Below are 19864 nucleotides of genomic sequence, written 5' to 3' on the forward strand. Positions count from 1 at the left end.
TTTTTGCGTTTTTAGCAACTTTAAAATTGATCCAGATTGTATCCTAGGGTAACGTACTTCCAAAAAAGAGACAACAAAAACACGCTAAAACTATTCGTTTGGAAATTTGAGGTTGTTCTCAAAGGTTATTATGATTGTTAAATAATTGTTATGAAGTTCCTTAGCCTTGGTATTCCACATTCAGAACCTCGGGATTTCGTCCATCTTCATCTCTTTTGCTCCTTCCAAGCAGAGCCTTTTCCAGCATGTTAATATCCCCTCCCTCGTCCTTAATGGCGAAACTCAGAACGTCATTGTGCCAGCACGTGACGATAATTCCTTCTGCTGCAGAATTCCCCGTAACATTAAAATCTGCGGAGGGTGTCGCAATCCAAACTGGGCCGTACTCGGAAATAATCTGAGTAGCTTTCGCTGCTGCATCCTCTTTGCTAGACGCACCTTCCATGAGAATCACACAAGTTCCGTGTCGAAATACAACCCAAGGTTTACCTTGTCTTCCGGGAGTATTTTGGATTATTTTGCGCCATGTATCTGTGATCTGCTCTCTTACAACCACCATGCTGACGGTCGGACATCATATCTCTCTCTCGCACCGACCTAAGATCCCGGGGGTAGCTACTCTGTAGATCTTTGGGTAGGATCTTTGCCGCTAGGAAACTGAAACCCTTTATCCCCTTTTCTAGACCATGAGCAGATTGATTTTGCAATCCTGTTATACCCTATTCACCCTATTCACCCTATCCTAGACCAAGACTGTCTGATTTCTATACTATATCCCAGGCTAAACTACCTGAAAAACATACCCTTCACATAATCACAGCGGCACAAGCCCATATATAGCTAAAATAGCTTGAAAAAACTCTTAGGCGTCAAGATCGACAAGCACATAAGCTGGCACAACCACACTGAATATTTAATCGGGAAGCTGAACTCTAGAATTCATCTACTTGAAAGAGCGAAAGGCTACCTTAATCTCCACTGCAGAAAATTGTTATTTAACGCGCTTATCAAGCCTGTCTTTGAATATTGCTGTTCGGTTTGGGGTAACGCCTCTAACGATCAACTGCTGAGAATACTTAGAGTGCAGAAACGCTGTAGTAGGTTAATATTAGACGCTAGTTTCCACGACAACTCGGTTCAACTGTTCAAGAAACTACAGTGGATGCCAATTGATGATGTAATACGCATGAAGAAATTGTGCATGATGTTTAAAATTGTGAATGGGGAGTGTCCGCATTATTTTACAAGTTATAGAACCTATGTTAAAAACACCCATTCTTATAATACTCGAGCTTCTTTTCATGATCATCTGGCGGTGCCGAAATGTCGCTCCAACGCAGGCCTACGAACATTTCATGCAAGTGCCACTTACCTGTGGAACTGTCTAGACGACAAATTTAAAACTATCACACATGAAAGAAACTTTAAGAAACTCTTAGTGAACGACTTTTTACGAAGTAACTCAGACCGTGAACATTTTACCGTCTCTAGAACGTTTTGAAAATGTCCTGTTATATATTCGAATACATTTTATGTGCATGCTGTATTATATTTTAACTTCTTCGATATTTTAACATTTTTTAACTAAATACATTTTTTATATATATAGCCCACAATGTAAACTACTGGGTTACCAGTAATTGTGTCAGCTATTAAAGTGTTTTATTTTATTTTTATTTATTAAGATGAGAGCACTCCCCTTGCCCAGGCCCTCCCCGAAAGAAAAAAAATATATTCAAAACACAGCGGTATTGCGTGCGGGCTACGTAATAAACAATGAAGATGGCGGTCAGCGCCGATTTACGAGTAGTTCCGCCTCCGAGGTTAGAACACTATGTAATGACCGAAAAACTAGGCCAAGGAACTTATGCAACTGTATACAAGGCGTTTAAAAAGGTAAAAGTCTAAAATCTTCAAAGTTTTTTGAAGCACTTCTTGACTGGAGGGACTGAAGTCCCTTGGGATTTTTTGTGCATTCACGTACCTCTTTTCTCTTCTAAAAAAAAATTCGACTTTTTAATCAAGTTTGCTTGCATCCTTTAGGAAGAAAACAAACTATTCCTACAACAGTAAGGGGGAAATCAAAATACCCTAAGCAAACCTAGTATAATCATATATGAAATGAATCACGTATTATGTTATCTGCCTGTTGCGGATATACGCTAAAAACGAAAGCAGTTAGCGGGTTGCCAGCAAATTCGAAGGGCATGTCTATTACCTACACTGGTGTTGAATCTCTACCACTGAATTATGAAGCCACTGGAGCACACGTCAATACTCAATTGGAATGAGTTCATTGTATAGTACTCACATACATGTAAGCCTGTGTGGGGATTTGCTATCAAAGACGGCTGTACTTCAGTCTGGAGGCCCCTAGTAATGGTAATAGAACTGAGGGGAATCTAAGTCCAGGGGAACCATGTCTTATGAGTTAACCCTGTTTAAAATGTGATCACCCCATCATTACAGCTGTTAATCTTTTTTGGCCCACGATAAACCTCAGTCATTTTCTTTTAACTGAAATGCTCTTAAGGTGATTCCTCACATTTGCATTCCGCATCCTTACTGCACGTAATTTATGGCATCACTAATGCACAATCATGCATGCGCACATTGAAAACACGGCAGATTTGCCTTGATATTGAGTTCTGGCTATAGCTCACTAACGACCTCGGGCACCTCAATATTTTTTCTAGTCATTTTAACTAATCACTAGGTTTGCGTGAGAAAAGACTGATCTGACTTCTATTGCTGAAAATTGAAGAAATAAGGAAAATAGCAGCTGCACTGTAGTCTTTTCTATTTTACAATTTGATAGCTTTGGCAAGCAATTTGGTTCCAATGTTTTCTCTGTCAAAATCAAAGTTAAAAAGTTTATTTGTGTCCGACACAAATATTGACTGTAGTTTGAGGTGTGTTTTCATGAGTCTGGGCTCACAAAGATTTTATAATTACTTGGAACGGCGTTCTTGTAATAAGCATTAAATAATGCCAAAATGGGACATTTTCAATGTCTCACTGCTCCTTAATGAGCATGGGCACCCCCCTTTTTTATTTTATAATGAAAGTTCTCATATGATAAATATTCAGTGGACAAAGTTTGAGCAAAAATCTATTGATACTGCAAAGAGAAGTCAGTAGAGAGTCATACCTGACTCCCCCACCCAGTTATACCTGATATGCTGGAAATATAAGTTGATCCTACCCAGTTATTTGTGGAGGAATGGTGGCCTTATGGTTAGTGCGCTCACCTCCAGGTTGAACAGTCTTTGTTCAAGGACTCAGACATTTTGTTGAGTTTTTTGGCAAGAATCTTTACTCTCACGATGCTTCTCTCCACCCAGGTGTATAAATGGGTACTGGCAAATTTAATACTGGGAGCAACCCTGCAATGGACTAGTATCCCATCCAGGGGGAGTAGAAATACTCCTAGACGATTCACGTTGCAGAAACTGGAGATAAGCACCAGCCTGGTGGGCCACTTGGCTCATATGCAGACTTTACCTACCCAGTTATCACAATCAATCTGTTATAGCGTGCTAATCATGTTATTGGGGTTCCATATCAGTATTTTTCTTCTGTTTCCTACTTTAGGGTGACACCAGGGATGTGGTTGCGATCAAATGTATCCAAAAAAGTTCTCTGAGTAAGACAGCAACAGAGAATTTACTTACTGAGATTGAATTACTCAAGAAATTGGATCATGAGCATATTGTCAAGTTGAAAGACTTTGAAGTAAGTCTGACAATTCTTATTGCATTGATTCCTCTTTATGTTAACCATTATTTTAGAAGGAAGCTGTTTTATGTGGGATTGTTTGAGGCTGGGGAACCTGTAGTGTATGTTGTATTTGTATTCAGGAAATATGCCACCTGTGGCTACTCTCTTAATTAAAAACATTTGCAGAGAGAAAGAACTACATAAGCAAGCATCCCCTTGAATATTCTACAGACTTTATGAATTTCTTGCAAAAAAGTAACTGTCCTGGATTAAAGAACTGGATTAATTGAACCCTACATAAGCGATATGTATGATGACATCATTTGACTACAACTACAAGAAGCCTTCACTCTTATGCTGTGCTGATCAGATTGATATTTCATTTAAACCCCACTTTGGTTTCAAATTTTGATCAGAGATGTCACTTTTTATGATTGAGTACAGAAAACACTGAGGGACCAGGCAGCATAAAATTGTTACATTTCCAAACAGTAGTTAATTGCCATCTTATATATTAGGCCGGTAACAGCTTTGGGTATTTTCTTGATATGCCTCAAATTAGTAAGATGTGCAAGACATGTACATGTAACTGTCAGTAACAAAAATTTAAATTTTGCATTTGGGATCCTTAAGGGGTTAGCAGTACTTTAAGGTCAATGGACATTTTCAGAATTAATGGTTAATAATTATTCTTGGTATTTGTTTTTATCCAGTGGAATGACCAATATATTTTCCTAATAATGGAGTATTGCAGTGGAGGAGACCTATCAAGGTTTATTCACAGTAGAAGAGTTCTGCCTGAAGATATTACGAGAAGATTTTTACGACAGTTGGGTATGGCATTATGTTAAGCAACATTGAACAAAATAATTATGATTTACTATAACAAACTAACTGAAGATATGCAGAAATAATACATAGTAGATGGAATATTGCGAGGTATCACAGAAATCTAGATCAGAGGGGGCAGTAAGTGTTGTTGTAAAATAACAGGATTTCATGTTGACTTGCTTTGAGGTAAAATTTATTATTAAAATTACTGCTGTAACATCCCCTGGTTAAAATGCTAGAACATTAAAAGTTGGCAGTTGTAGGGCATTCATTATTCAGCCAATTAAGAGCAATGGATGATCTTACCTGGAATGCACTGCACAAAGTCAGGCAGTATGTTTGCTTGCTCATTCTGTGTAGTGATGATTTACATGTTCTTAGGGCTAAGCAGTACCTGTTATAAGAATTAATTTTTCAGCTTGTTAATGCCTTAGAATTAGTTTTCAATTTGTTTTTTTCAGCTCTTGCTCTTCATTTTTTGCATGCAAACAACATTGCTCATATGGATCTTAAACCACAGAATTTGCTGCTGTCAGCCAGACAAAATCCTGTCCTGAAACTGGCAGGTATTGTAATTTGCATTTGTTCTGCGATTTTCAGTTACAAAATGTATGAGTGATACATGAGTAATTTAATTATAAATTACATAACATTGATATTTATTTGATACAATTTACACTCATTTGTTATGTATTCATTTATTCATAGCATTGGCAGCAAAGTTTGAATAAAGCCTCTTTTGATTGTTATGAATTTTTCCATATTGATGTTTATGTGATATTATTAACATTCATTTATTATGCACATATTTATATATTTAAAACAGGGGTATCAAGGTTTAAAAGAAGGTCTCGTCCAAGTGTAGGGCTAATTATTTAAGAACTTTATAGCATGTACATGTACTCAATCAACAGAGAGATGCCCTTTTTCAAGCTATATTTCATTTTTTGAAACAGATTTTGGATTTGCACAGTATTTACATAGTGAAGAGGAGACACAAACAATAAGAGGGTCCCCTCTATACATGGTAAGGACATAAGTCAGAGTAGACCAGTCAATTGGCCTTCTTTTATCAACATGTTTTGTTTTGAGGACTAGAGGATTAAACAGCAACAATATACCTTATTCACTATTTCTAAGGAAAAAATTGCTCAGTTATAGTAATTTTGTTGTAGAAACAATGTTGTTAACTTTTTAGCAAGATTGATTGAGAAAATTTGAAACAGTATTTTGTAAACGTTTTTCAGCCAGACTGGTTGAGAGCAGCGTGCTCCCATATTTCCTTTCAAGCTAAAGGTCAAATTTCAGGCCAAATTTACTCAAAGAGGTGAACTAAATTAACCAAAACTTTGAGTAATGAGGGTCACCTTGTTATAATAGTGAGGGGAGTTTGTATGGTAAATCACTCACCCTTCATCGACCATGATGTAAACCTATAGAAAGATGTGATCTACATGTAATCCCTACTATGACTGAAATCTACAAAGTTGCTTAATACTGTCATTACACATTATTGTTACTTACTGTTCTTCAGCCAAATTATTAGCAACTTACTTATAATAAGCTTCAACAGATAAATATTATTTTATGCTTACATATGATATTTGTTAGGCACCAGAGATGATCTGTTCTATGAAATATGACGCCAGAGTAGACTTATGGTCTGTAGGTGTAATTCTCTATGGTGAGTTGCTTAGTAAATTCCAATGACCACAGGACTTGCCAAGCTTACTGTGTGCAACTTGCTATATGTACATTGTAGTTAATATCGATGTCCATAACAACATGTCAACCTTAGCCAAGTCTTCAGTTTCTTTACAACAGATGCATTACATTAGTTTCCCTGGAAATTATCACAATGATTATAAAGTTACCTTAAATATACATACTGAACAAGTGCTGGCTGCTTTTTTGTACATCTCTTGCTTCCAAAGGGACTCCCTTTTCATCAGTGCTTCACAGTTTGTATCACATTCACTGTCACAGTTAGTGCAAGGAGAGCTGTTTTGAATTCTACAAGAAAACTGTTGAGGAGTACAAGCCATCCAGTCTTAACAAGCTCAAGGTTTCTTTTTATTCTTTCAGAGGCACTTTTCGGTATGGCACCTTTTGCCTCAGGATCTTTTGCTGAACTTGAGAAGAAGATACGATCTTCAGACCCAATTACAGTAAGATACACTTAACATAAATAAAGTATACAACTTGGGTGATGAAGCCTAAGGAGGCCAAGCTGATCATGGCAGCTATATGCTGGCATCATCCTTCTCAAACTCATTAATAATTATTCATCAAGTTAAAACAAAGAAAATCACAACCATGAAGGAGGTTTGGATACCCAGTCTTATTTAGCATAGATTTTGACGATTTTACTTCTCTGTTACTGTTACTTTACTCCTTAGTTTTTTTTCAATTGAGAAGATATATCAAACACTCGAGATAGTGTTTCATCTGCTATCCAACACCTCGAATTTGGTCAAAAATACTCCACAGCACATCGTATTTCCAACTCTCTTCTCGGTGTTTGGATATCCCAATGAAACACTGTCTCTTCATGTTTGACATATTACCTGAACTCTCCCACATAGTGAGAAAACCTATTAGACACTGCATGACCAAAAACACTGTTCTCTCAAATTTTAATATATGAATGTCCTGGATATGGATGAAAATCAAAGCATCTACTTGTTGCTTATTTTGGTGGATTTCTGGGGGTTAGGATAACTTTGTATAAATGTTAGAAATCAGGTTCAATTTGAGAGTTTTTATGGCTGTTTATTTTTGGGGAGGAGCTTGTCAACAAGAGGTACCTTTGGACAAAATAGTGATCTCCCAGCAATGTTCTGGATTCAAATTTTCTAAGGTTGGCATTGATGTTTGTTATCCATGTCACCTTGTTTAATTGTAAGTTCTTGTGTATCCGTCATCAGCTGCCTGTTGGATCCAAGGTGTCCCCAGACTGTCAAGATCTTCTTTTGGCACTTCTTCAGAGGGATCCTTTGGCCAGAATATCCTTTGAAGAGTTCTTTGCTCACCCTTTTCTTGATCTGGAACATGTCCCATCGCCACTATGTTTAGAGAAAGCAGTGAGTAACGATATATAAATTGGTCCTTTCTTTGATTAAAACTTTTAACAGTGAAGTTACAAGTCAGTTGATTTTGTTTTTTCAAAAAAAGTTGTGTTGGCCCTAATACATAATGTATGCCAATCTGCAAGACTTGACTACTAACCAAATCATTCTTTCAGTTTGGTTACCTCTGTGAACTTGTTAAGGTTTGAGCTGATTATGTGTGTTTCTTTTTCAAGTTTGTTTGTTAATAGTTCCTTGTTTCATTTTGTTCTGTATTAACCTCTCAGATAAAACTTGTGACAGAGGCCATAAAGATGGATGACGCCAGTGAGCTGAAGGAAGCTGCCAAACTGTACTGTGAAGCCATGGCTTTCTTTTTACCAGCCATTGAGTGTAAGTTAATTGCTTCTGTTAGTAATTCCTGCTCTGAGTTATGACTGTTTTAACAAAATCTTGATGAGGTTGTTTGGCTTACAGATGAGAAAGATCCACAAATCAAAACAAGATTAAGAGAGAGGGTAAGTCACGTTACGGCTGAAGTAATCTATATGTCCTTTTATATACTGAAACTTCTGTAATGCAAAAGAAAATTGATCAGTCAGGATCTTGCATTAAAGAGATTTATAATTTATGAACATAAGTATTCCTTTTTTTCAATCATTTTTTACTCTTTAATTTCTAGGTAAATCAGTACATGAGCCGAGCAGAAGAACTAAAGCAGTGTTTTAAGATAAAATCTCACAGTAATCCTGATGAACTTTTAGCTCGCTATAGCAAGGATCATGCAGAGCTGAAAGCAGCACTTCATCTCGCGAACATTGCTGAGATCAGAGTAAGTTACACATGAATCTGTAGTCCTTTCTTTAGTTTTTTTTATTGTTTAAGTAGTTAACTAAGACTTCCAATTTAATCATTAAATGTTTGACCCAATTGTTGAGAGATGTTTTATTGGGTATGAGAATAGCACAGGAAATTGTCTTCGGAACAAGGTCTAAGTTCTCCCAAGAGGAATTGTTCCCAGAGTGTAAAAATGAGAGAAGATCACCCTACATGATTAGCTTTATTATTATACATTGAACTCACTATCTCTTTTCTGATTGGCCGAAAGCACACAGTCAATATTTGAACTCAGCGTCTGTGACGTCATCTAGCGGCAGATTATACAATAATCATGTCAAGGACACTCAAGGTCACTGGTAATCATGTCATGTATGACTGTGTTGCATGATTTCTAAGGGTAATCATGTCAAGTTCACTCGCTTTGTGTTGCTTGCCATCAGTGAAGAAGCAAAAACATTACTTCCATTTGTTTTTTCATTCAATATATAACAAAACATTCGGTTTTTGTGATATCCAGAATAATCAAGGTCTCGGTAAGGGTTATCAGCCGAAGCCGAAGGCTGAGGCTGGTAACCCCTACCTCAAACTTGATTATTCTGGATATCACAAAAACCTCAGCCAATAATTGTTTAAAACTCGCGCCACTTTGACATCCAATCAGAAGTAAAACCAAAATCAGTCATGACTCACACACGTTTTCCCGCGCTTTGCATCAGCTACTTGTAAATTACGTCCAGTTTTGATTGGCCCACGGGATTTTCTGTGTCATGTGTAATTGGTTAGAGTGATTACGTTGCTTTTGGTTTTACAACACCAATTTAAAACCGCTCTAATCTACAATCTTATCTTGGAACTGTGTTTTGTTTCAGGATGAGCACGGGGCTTATGACAGTGCACTGTCCCAGTACCAGGTCGCCCTGGAGGCCTTGTTACCAATATTATCAGGTAGCAGCTGTACTTTAATTAATAAAACTAAGTCATGTAATATTATCTTTTCTTTATATAGTCCTTGCAATGTGCACATATCCAGAACAAGATCTAAGGGTGGTATGGTTAAAATCTACTCAGCTGACTTTGTCATAGAGAGGTTATGAGAAATTAACTCTTGCTGCAGGTGAAATTTTCAAAGGGACAACAATCACGTTGGCCAGACATCGTGGAGTCCGAATCATCTCTGTACATGACAAACAGGGTCGATATATCGTGTTTAACAGTTGCTGAATTGTTGGTTTTTTGTGTCTTGTGCCAGGAACTCCTCGTGGCCCTTACAAGGACGCTGTACATTTAGAGGCAAGTTACCCTCCATGACGTTTGAGCTTCCATTTGTATAAGTTTGGCTTCTTTCCCTAATGGGTCTAATGTCGTTTTTTATGTTTTCTGAAGGTGAGCAAGTACATGAGACGAGCCGAGGAAATCAAGCTTTACCTCAAGGTAAACAACTTTTGTCTTGATGTCTTACGTTCTGGTAAATGATATGTATGAACTTTCTTTCTGTGTGATCAGGTTGACTGAAAATGGTGTAGAAAGAAATTTGAGATACAGTGTTTCGTTTTTTTTAGCTGAGCAAAGAAAACATGAAAGTTGTCCCAGAGGCAGGAGGAGAAGACCAATCACGTGAGTGTTTGTTTGTGCTGTGTTGTGACTCTGGCAACTGACGAAATCCAAATTTATAAGATGATTGGAAGGGAGGGGTGGGTAATGGGAACTCTTGTATTGAATAGTCACGTACTCAAGTCTTCTAGTTCCTCCCTCCTTATTTTACCTCGTTAAGGCAAAGACCGCTTACGTTTGGTCAGTTACGTCTGGTTAGCAGGATTTCAAGGTCTGCTATAATTTCCAGCAGAGTTTATATTCTAAAGTCAAGATGGGGTTATCTGTGTGTAAGCCATTTGTTTATTTATCTAATAATTGACAAATTTAATACTTGAAGAGGCGGTTGAATTTCTTATGGGTTTACAATCTGCCCGCTCCTTGAGGCCACTCGCATTAATGTATAAAAAAATGTAAAAAACCTAATTTAATTGACTTAAGATTAAAGCAAAATGTATTGGTACTCGAGTGAAGTGGAAATCAGTACATCTCATATCCAGTCTGACGTGGATTAACGAAAACAATTTGACGTATTGTGAGCTGTGTTATAAACCGGGTTATAAAGAAGTTGAAAAGATAGAAGATGAAGTTGTCCAACAGCAACTATAGATTCCATTTGTTTTGTAGTCTTATTTAAGATTTAAAAAAAAAACAGTAAATTTGTCGAGTGTCAAGAACAGCTTGTTTTTATGACTTAAGTCAAAGATCTTATGGCAACGAAAGGTATCATACGGAACTGATCTTCTTTTTCAATCCGGCATTAGAGAATGACACACGAAGAATGAAACGTTCGCCAAATTTAAAATTGGAGCAGTACTTTTTCTTTAATTAAAAAATTGGAGTATCATAAGCTGTATTATGTCCGACAATTGATTACATCTGTTTTCGTTTTGTGGTTTAAAAATCAGCAAATATTCCAGAGTGTTGATATTTTTATGAGTAAAATCAAAGGTCGTATGGTAAGTAAGGCAATCACGCGGAGCTGATCTTATTTTTTGATCAGGCATGAGAGAACAACACGCGAATACTGAAACGTTCATGAAAGTTAAACTGGGCTACTAGAAAATTCCTCCTTTTATTAAACCCTAAACTGAACTTCACCTTAACTTTTAGTCGGACCTTCTATTCACACGATAAGCCTCCGCACTAAAACGCGCTAATGTTTTGATGTTAATTTAGGTTTACTGATACCTTGAACAGAAAATAACGGCTGTGTTTCATTGCACTCGCTCTCGAGCTAACATGCATATATATCTCCTTTTATTGCATTAAGTCTTAACTTATAGGATTTACCCCTTCGTGTTAGTGAAAGCCGATCAACTTTTCATTTGAAACCCGCGCACGTTTCCCACGTTGATGAAAGGTTCAAAAATTAGCGTAAATCCATCACTGTCACTACACTTCAGATTTTCTTTTTCTTTTGATGACAGGACCAGCGAGCGGACTGGGTGGCTTTTTGGATTTTTTTCCTTCCCACCCACCCCTCCCCCCTCGATCATACCTCTCAGTAAGACAATAGCTTACCAGAGGAATATCCTATTGCAAGAAATTGCAATGCTATTCTTCAAGGTTACATTGAACCGCTGAGAAAGGAAAAAAATATTACATGAGTTGTTGACTGGAGAACTGACAAAAAGTGGGCGATTACCAGTAAGCTGAAACTGCCATCATAGTAGCTAGACGCACGTCTTTATCAAGTTATTTTTGTGATAGACATTGAGAATATTTTTAGAGTGAAGCGGAAATTAGGTCTTCAAAAAAAACAGTTTTCTAAGTTATAAAAGCACCAGAGAAGGGCAATAATGTACCCCAAAGACTGCAAAGGTTGGGAGAATTAGAGACGGATTACAACCAGTGTCGTATTATTCCAGACCAAAACAAGGTGGATTTTGTTACCTTGGTCTAGACTAAATCAAAGAAATGACTACTCTATTTGGTTTCGATTTGATATTTTTAGAGAAAAATGTCCTGTTTTAGACCAAAACGGAAAATTTCTGCACTTTTCTTCAGACGTAACGTACCCAATACAAAATCACTTATCATAATAAACAAACATTGGGAGTTTTTTGAAAGGAAGCTTCATTTTTGCTCAGCATTCATCACAAGCCTTTCTTCTTACTCAAAGTAAGTAGTGTCTGAATAATTGCAGCAGTCTTCGAAAGAGACAGAGTATATCAAACCTACACTACTGTGATTCAATCGTTCAAATGCGGATGAACATGAAAAAAGAAGCTTTTGTCCTGAGGATTTATGCAGGATTTATGTGCTAATGGTTTCACTGTTTGCCTTCAATTCATCCTCATTCCTGTCTGGTTCTTGGACGACTGATTGAGCTCCTGTTTTTGCTGATTTCTTTTGAACGGGTTTTGCAGATCTTTTTGCTAAACAAAGTGAACAAGTGTACTGACACATATGACATTCCGGCATTGTATAAACTCGAGACAGTGACTGTATTGTCTGCGGCTGAAATTCTACACTATTTTTAATATTCCGAAAGGTCAGTCAACTTCAAGTTACGCTAAGTTTATCAAACGTTGTTGTTGTTGTCTCTAGCTTTAATGTTGGTTCATAATTCTGTTTACGCTTAACCGGTATGAACCTCCGTTGATAGGTACTCTGACGGCCCTGTAATATTATATTAGAATAGGGGCGTTTATTAGAATGGGAGCGCTTATTGGAATAGGGGCGCTTATTAATAAAAACACATTCGAAGGGGGCGCTTATTCGAAAGGGGGCGCTTATTGGAAGGAGGGCGCTAAATTGAATCATTGCGGTACTTGTGTTTTAGTCGGGTTAGCGTGTGAGAAGGGTTAGAGGAAAGTCCGAGAGAGGCAGCACACACATCTGAACGTTAGCTAAACGAGTTGTCAGTTAACAGTCAATTAACTCAAAATATTAATTGTAAACAGACACACACAAAAAAACTAATAACCGTTTTAGTGTTGTGATGCTGACAGCAAACTGTCTCTACCTTGTCCTTTAGCTGAACGCGAATGTTTATTGATTCCCTTTTGCTCTGTTCACTATGTTTCTCTTTAACCCCCTAGCGGGGAGGAGGGTGTTTGAAGCTTTCAGGGTGTTGTCTTACGCGCATCAAAAATTGGCCAGGTAGTTTTTCAAGATATAAAGCATGCACACGTAGTTACCGCTTGGCCACTTTTAACTCATACAAAACTTGTTTACGATTCCCTCAGAGTGTTATTATTTCCGGTGTACTTTGGTCCTACCCAAGTGTGAAATTAATTTAAATTTGATGAAAATCACGAATAGGTGTTGAGCGCTGCTAGCAACGATTCTATAGGATAAAACATTGAGTGAAATATATGTTGAACTGAGCTAGTAACAAAAAATCTTTCAAAAATTTGCGTGTTTTGGTGCCGTGCTTTGATACGTAGCTCGTAGGTCAATGTTGCCGTGAATGAAATACTTCATCCCTGGCAGTGTGATCAACTTTCCCTTTACTTTGGCAACATTATAAACTGGCATATCAAGAGAATGTGCATGTACAAGATCTCTGGATGTGGAACATCTTGACTGGATGCAAGGATTTGCTGATTTAGTGACTTGAGAGGCTTAAAAGCCAAAAAGTACAAATCCGCACCAGTTTTAGAAGAAAACCGCGAAAAAGGAAATGATCGATTGATTTCAAAACAAGAGACGTCTCTTGTTTCAAAACTATTTTAAAATCATTAGCCTTACGCTATGTTTAGTACATTTTTGGTCCTTTTGTGTTGTTTATAACAAACTGCGTACGTGAAAAAATGAGAGTTCGTCTAACAGAGGAATTCAGACTCACCGCCTAACGACACTATAATCCGCTATAATGTACTTAGCTATAGATTAAAGTTTTTAAATAAATCTCTTGCGCACGACAGACAAAGCGGAACTTGGTCGCCCGGTATTATTATTTCCATGCACGAACTTCTAGTTTGCTGATTAATTGCGGCGTAAATAGTCGGTTAGCTGAGTTTTTATCCCGGCTTACTTCTTCTAAGAAGCTTTAGGTGTTTTATGAGGTTGTTTCCTAGACAATCAGGTCGGAAAAGCTCATTCGTGCCATTTCTAGAAGAAGAATTAAATTAGAAGAGACCGGACGTGGGTTGGGCCTATGTTTTGTTTGTTTATATTTCCGTTGTTTCTAAATACAGCCAACATTTTTCTGATAGCTCTAAAATGGTACCTATCAGGTTTTTTTTTTTGGCCACTTCTTTCCATCGGAATTGCACTCCAAAATCACCTTTTTGTCGAAATTCTGTCTCCGATCGTTTTTTCATTCCCTTTTTTCTACTGTTGTTGGTCTTTGTGTCTCCAAGTTTTCAGGACTCCACTTGAACAAAATTAATCAAATTATAGATACGTTTGTCAAGCTATTCGTTCTTAACTGGCACGTTTTCCCCTGACCAAAGTCAATAAACCATAATGTTGGCGTCAAGGTCGCTGAAAACAAATTCAGGTATCGTTGCGATCATATGGAACCTACTCTATAGCGACCGCCCGGGGGGTGGGGGGGGGGGGTACTCCCTTATATGGGCTATATAGGTATGTGCGGCCCCAAGGATATGGTTTTTCAGCCGTTTCGGTCATAAATAGGGTATCGATTTTAGCTGATTTTGGCCATTTTGGTCATAAATAGAGTATGGGTTTTGCACTCTAGCCTTGATATGGATACGTTTTTAAGAACAAGCCACTTTTTCATCATTATCGAAAAGAAAATCAACAAAAGCCCTTCACAGATTATGTTTCCGGCAATTTAACATTGGTCTGAACTAGGGAACTAATTTTAACGCAGGTCTGAAACAGGGTTTGATTTTAGTGTCAGGTCATAAATAGGGTTTCGAATTTTTGGTCAGGTCATAAATAGGGTAGGGAATATCGCAGATTTTGGTCATAAATAGGGTAAGGGTTTTGGGAAGCGGGCCGCACACCCCCACCCGATTTTTCTGGGAGTACCCCCCCCCCCCCCGGGCGGTAACGATCGTTAAGATAGACCTCAGAGCTAGGTTGCTCAAAGCCCGGTTATTAAGCTAACTCAGGATAAGCTTGATTTTAGTTTTTTTCTTTTAACTTTTCGGTGAGTTTTTCTGTTTATATTGTTTGTCCTTCTGTTTTGAGTTCGGATAATCTCAAACTGCACAAAACGTAAGTAGTGAAAAGCACTGATTTTTATACATTAAAACTTTATATATAATACTTTGGTTAACTTTTAATCCGGAGTTAGCGTTAAGCGGCTTTCAAACGGTAACCAGTCGTTTCGCCTGATAGCCAGTTCGTCCGGCCCAAACTGAAACTGAGTTCAAAGAAAGACCTGCCTAATTTTTCTTTTCTTTTCTTAAAAGAAGCACACCGAGAAAAAAAGATAAGATTGTGAGCATAATGAAACGCAAAAAAATAAGACCTGTTTATTTCTCGTTCTTCAATCCATTACAACGGAGCTAACAGTGCGGGCGAACTGACATCAGGCGAGCAGGCTGCCTTTGGGGCGAAGCGACCGCAATTCTTTCTAACAGCGCGGCCTCAGATCTAACTCAACGAACGAAGCGATCATTGCTTTCGTAGCGGTCTTTTGCGATGAAAAATATACCACAATGCAACGCGTCGTTGCTGGAGCCCGGTCCTCTCGGGCATTTTTGTATTCTTTAGTTTATATCGCGGAGATCATATAGAAACTGGTAGTCGTAAGGATCGCTCAACCTTTTCCTAAGACTATCGCAACGATCGTAACAATCAAATGGAAACCAGCTCTTATTGGTGTTAGGCTCGATTACCAGTCGCAGTTCGATCGGGAAAGGAGCCCAGACCAGATTCGAGAAGGCAGCGGAAATCGAGCCTGTATTAGTATCACCAGTGAGAATTACAAACTTGGTTCACATGTATCATTTCACATCTCATTATACAACATTTTGTGGATTACTCTGAGTAGATTAACCTGGTAATCTATTTCTCAATAATCTCCGCCATAGAGGTGTTCGATTCTTTTTCTTCAGCCTTCTCGCCGAGTTACACCTGTAACGTAAACTGTATTTTCTACTTTATATAAATAGGACACGGGTAGTATACGACGAGGATCTGACGTATGATATGTATTTCTTTATGCTTTGATCATCAAGCTGTAAAGAACTCGTCTTCTCCATATTATACCTGTTCTTTAGCCTATGTTTCTCTGTCTTCTCTAACTTTTGATCTTAGCCAGACGTCTTCTCTGAAGTGATCACTACCAGTTTTCAATCTCGGCTTTCTCTATTTTCTTTATAGATTCTTCTGTCGGCAATTCCATCAAAGAGTACGTGATTCATTCCTAGAAAACCAGCTAATCCTTTGTTTTCTTTAAAACAGTAATAAATCAAACAGTGTTATTTTACATTGCTTTCGATTTAAAGTTTGAAAGAAATCAAAAAATACGCTTTAAATGTACACGACCACAAAATCGTTACCTGCGCACGCCTGAAACAAGTTCAAATACACTACGATAGTTGTACCCTAGCAGACCGGTTAAACAGGTTTTATATGGAAACCTCTCATTCCTTTTGACAGCGTGAGAGCGAGAAACACAGTTCATCGTTGAATTATAAATATCTTATTTGACGTTTTAGTGTGTGGTATTGTTGTACATTTTTACTTGTTATTTGTATTTTGACTTGTCCTACGGGCTTGCCAGAATGCTACAAGACTCCTAAAGCTACACACTATCACTTTTAACCAGAATCCCCAGGGGTTAATGGGCCGGACACTGAGTGTTATAAGATATATTAACTTTTGCTTATTTCCCTACAGGGTGTGTAATACAGTGAGATACATCCAAAACGAATTTTCCCGTGGCAACCGGGTAAGTGGTCCACTTCAGCACCATTTACGACGTCACGTTGTCAACATCCAGTGATGGGAAGGAAGAGGGTCAGCGGAAATGGTTTTGTGTAAAGAAATTTAAAACCAAGTGCTTTGGATACAAGTCACGGAAATGGTTAAAACAATACGTTTGAAGAAGATTATGTGCCAGTTCTAAAGAAGGGCACGAACTGCAAACATGTCCAGTTCGATTTATATATTAACATTCAATAAAATGGTCCTGTAGTTGATGAATAAGGACTGACAAATGTGTCAGGTTATAGAAACACTGTATCTCGTGTATTTTACGAAGGTGTGGACAGTTCTCCTGTTACAGCATGATGTGGCAGTGTGTACTGAACTATTGTACAAGTTTTTGTCTAATGTTATATTTTGTAACGTTTTGTCAGCTAGAATCATTCTTTGTAAGACCCTAAAGAAGAAATGCACTGCGTTTCCATACTGTTTAATTAACCTTGGTTTTCTTTTTTTTTTGCCTCTTGGCTTGGGTTTGGTTATTGATTTTTGGTCGTTTATCAAGCGTTCTGATTGGTTGTATATCCGTTTCAGTTGTGGCATTTTGATGGCTTTATTTGGTAAGTAGGTTTTTGTTTACATTGGCTGATGTAAACACTCGAGAAGCTTTGGAGAATTCGAAAGTGTACAAACTTGAATTTCCCACACTTTCGCGAATGTTTGCATTTAAGCTATGTAAACACTCTCGTTATTTTCCATCAACTTTCATTCGTTAAATTTGTTTGTCATACACTAAATATGGCTGGCTCAGTTTTAGTTAAGCAAGAGAGTAAAATACAGTAAAAACTCACCCACAAGAACCAGTGTTTTCAAGCTAGCCTAAACAGGTTCTTATATATCTGGTTGCTACTAAGAATTTTCGAAGTAAGAGTTACATTCTAAGGAAATAAAGTACACATCCTGTTCAGGCTCTTTACGCTCAATGTGCTGCAGTAAAACTAAGAAACTAAAAGATAAGGGACCTGTTTCAATTTTCAGGCTCATAAGGTTCTTATATAATGGAGTTTTAAATGTAAAAATTTCAGCCCACAGTTTGTTAATCGCTACATATTGATTGATGGGTTCCTACTGTATTTGCTCAGTTTATCTTGCCAATCAAAATAAAAAAAACTTCGGAAATGAAAATGTTTTCATGTCTTTTATAATTTGTTTCTTGTTATAATCACTGTTTGCAATTACGTCCATGTTATTTTCGAGGTCGAAAGGTTTTGTTATGAGTGTTTTATCAGTGCTTTTCTGTTTTGTGTTGCCGTAGTGCATTTAACCGGATCGTGACGTAGGAAATAAAATAGCAATTTGATCTAGATCGAGGAGTTTAGAAAGGACGTTACTTCATTATTCAAACGACCAACCCTGGTTTGGGTAGAGAGTGACTAACTAACAAAATGCTGCTAGATTGTTGCCTTTTCCGTACTCACACCAGAATACATTGTTGCGTGGCACGTCTTGGAGGATTTAAAATCGATTAGGGTCAATATCTGCTCGCTGGACAGGATAACAGTCAATGTTACAGAAATGTATATTGATTCAGGTTTCAAATCCTGCCACCTTTATATCGCTTCTATAAATCAAAATCTCCAACTGATACTAATACTTTAATACACGGACGATTTACTTGAAGAAAATATGGTGCTAGTATTTAGTCTGGATCGGGATTATTTCGGCGTGGAACCGTCAGCAGTGGGAAACACTTGGTAATGCATCAGTCAATTCCAGCAGCGCCCATCCCCCCCCCCCCCCGGGCTAACCCCCGGGCATTAGCATTTTTTTTTAAAAATTGGCAAATTCCCCGGGGTGGGGAAACATAAGCTGTCTAAATGCCCCGGGGTGGGGACGAAGAAAGAGGGCAAATGCCCCGCCCCCGGGATCGTCGCCTTCCAACACCTCCGCAGTTTTGTAATTAATCAGTGAATAAAACGGTCAACTGTTCAGTATTTTAATGCAACGGTAAGACTTCAAGGACAACAGTACGTGTTAGTTGATTCTGATTATATTTAATTCTTTATATTTGTTTTTAACATTTTGCTAGAGGATAGCTGGGATTGCGGCGGACGTGCCCCCAGCCGCGAGCGATGATAGGCGCCTGTATTCGCGGGCTACTTTTTCTGTGAAGAATCAAGACATTTTAAATGATGATGCATTGCATTTTAAGCTCGCAAGATCTGTATTGAAGATCGCATCATTTGAATTCGCAAACCTTAAGTATTTTAACTCCACTTTCATGAATTTAAAAAATGCTAGGCTAGTTTTGAATGCGAAATGCAAAATAGTCGTGTTCACGCCAGTTTACGTTATTGTTTTGTGATAAACAAAATATAGTTCACCTTGTCGCTTATATTTATATGTTTACAAGAAAACAACTTTAAAAACAAGTTTCTCTAGTCCCTGACGGACAAGCCATTGTTCGACAAACGCCTCGTCTTTCCCGATGAACTCATCCATGGCACTTTCCAAAACACGTGTGTCGAATGCCCGGGGGTCGCCCCGGGGTACACAAATGCCCAGCCCCCGGGCCGCGATAAAATTGCGGATACCCCACCCCCGGGACTGACAACTTGAGCAAATGCCCCGCGGTTGCCCGGGGGGGGGATGGGCACTGCTGGAATTGACTGATGCATAAACTGGGATACAAGCCTTTTTGTCAAACTCCTACATCTTTGATCGCCGAAATAATCTTACTGAGGTAGTCTGAGGAGTGAGGCGGTTGAACGATCTGGACTCGGGCCCTGGCCGGGGTCATTGTGTCCAGTGTTTCGTTGGGCAAGACACTTTACTCTCGCAGTGTCTCTCTCCACCACCCAAGTGCATGAATGGGTATCACAAATAAATGTTGGGCGTAACACTTCGACGGACGAGTTTCTCGTCCAGGAAACTGGGTTAAGCTTATACGGTGTGGTACACTTTGACCTGAAGCAGATTTTTACTACCTTACCAATCAGTGTTAACTGCTAAATAAC

General features: G+C 38.3%; 1 protein-coding gene across 1 annotated transcript; it reads left to right on the top strand.

The window, feature by feature from the left end:
- The first annotated feature begins 1777 nt into the window (after nt 1–1777).
- Nucleotides 1778–18643, top strand: LOC145499385 (serine/threonine-protein kinase ULK3-like). Its single transcript, XM_081478907.1, has 16 exons — nt 1778–1896; nt 3595–3735; nt 4434–4554; nt 5013–5117; nt 5508–5578; nt 6163–6235; nt 6637–6719; nt 7479–7634; nt 7907–8012; nt 8097–8137; nt 8302–8451; nt 9329–9404; nt 9709–9749; nt 9843–9890; nt 10019–10073; nt 16821–18643. Exons 1-16 carry the CDS (start codon nt 1783–1785, stop codon nt 16835–16837), a joined length of 1398 nt encoding a protein of 465 aa, XP_081335033.1. The 5' UTR covers nt 1778–1782; the 3' UTR covers nt 16838–18643.
- The last annotated feature ends 1221 nt before the right edge of the window (nt 18644–19864 follow it).

The sequence above is a fragment of the Orbicella franksi genome, chromosome 1, assembly GCF_964199315.1.
Source record: "Orbicella franksi chromosome 1, jaOrbFran1.1, whole genome shotgun sequence".
Lineage (NCBI taxonomy): Eukaryota > Metazoa > Cnidaria > Anthozoa > Scleractinia > Merulinidae > Orbicella > Orbicella franksi.

Excerpts from the sequence above, each read along its gene's own strand:
- LOC145499385 (XM_081478907.1), top strand. The coding sequence starts at position 1,783 with ATGGCGGTCAGCGCCGATTTACGAGTAGTTCCGCCTCCGAGGTTAGAA. Across the intron at positions 5,118-5,507 it reads TCCTGTCCTGAAACTGGCAG|ATTTTGGATTTGCACAGTAT; the intron begins GTATTGTAATTT and ends TTTTTGAAACAG. Across the intron at positions 6,720-7,478 it reads GATCTTCAGACCCAATTACA|CTGCCTGTTGGATCCAAGGT; the intron begins GTAAGATACACT and ends ATCCGTCATCAG.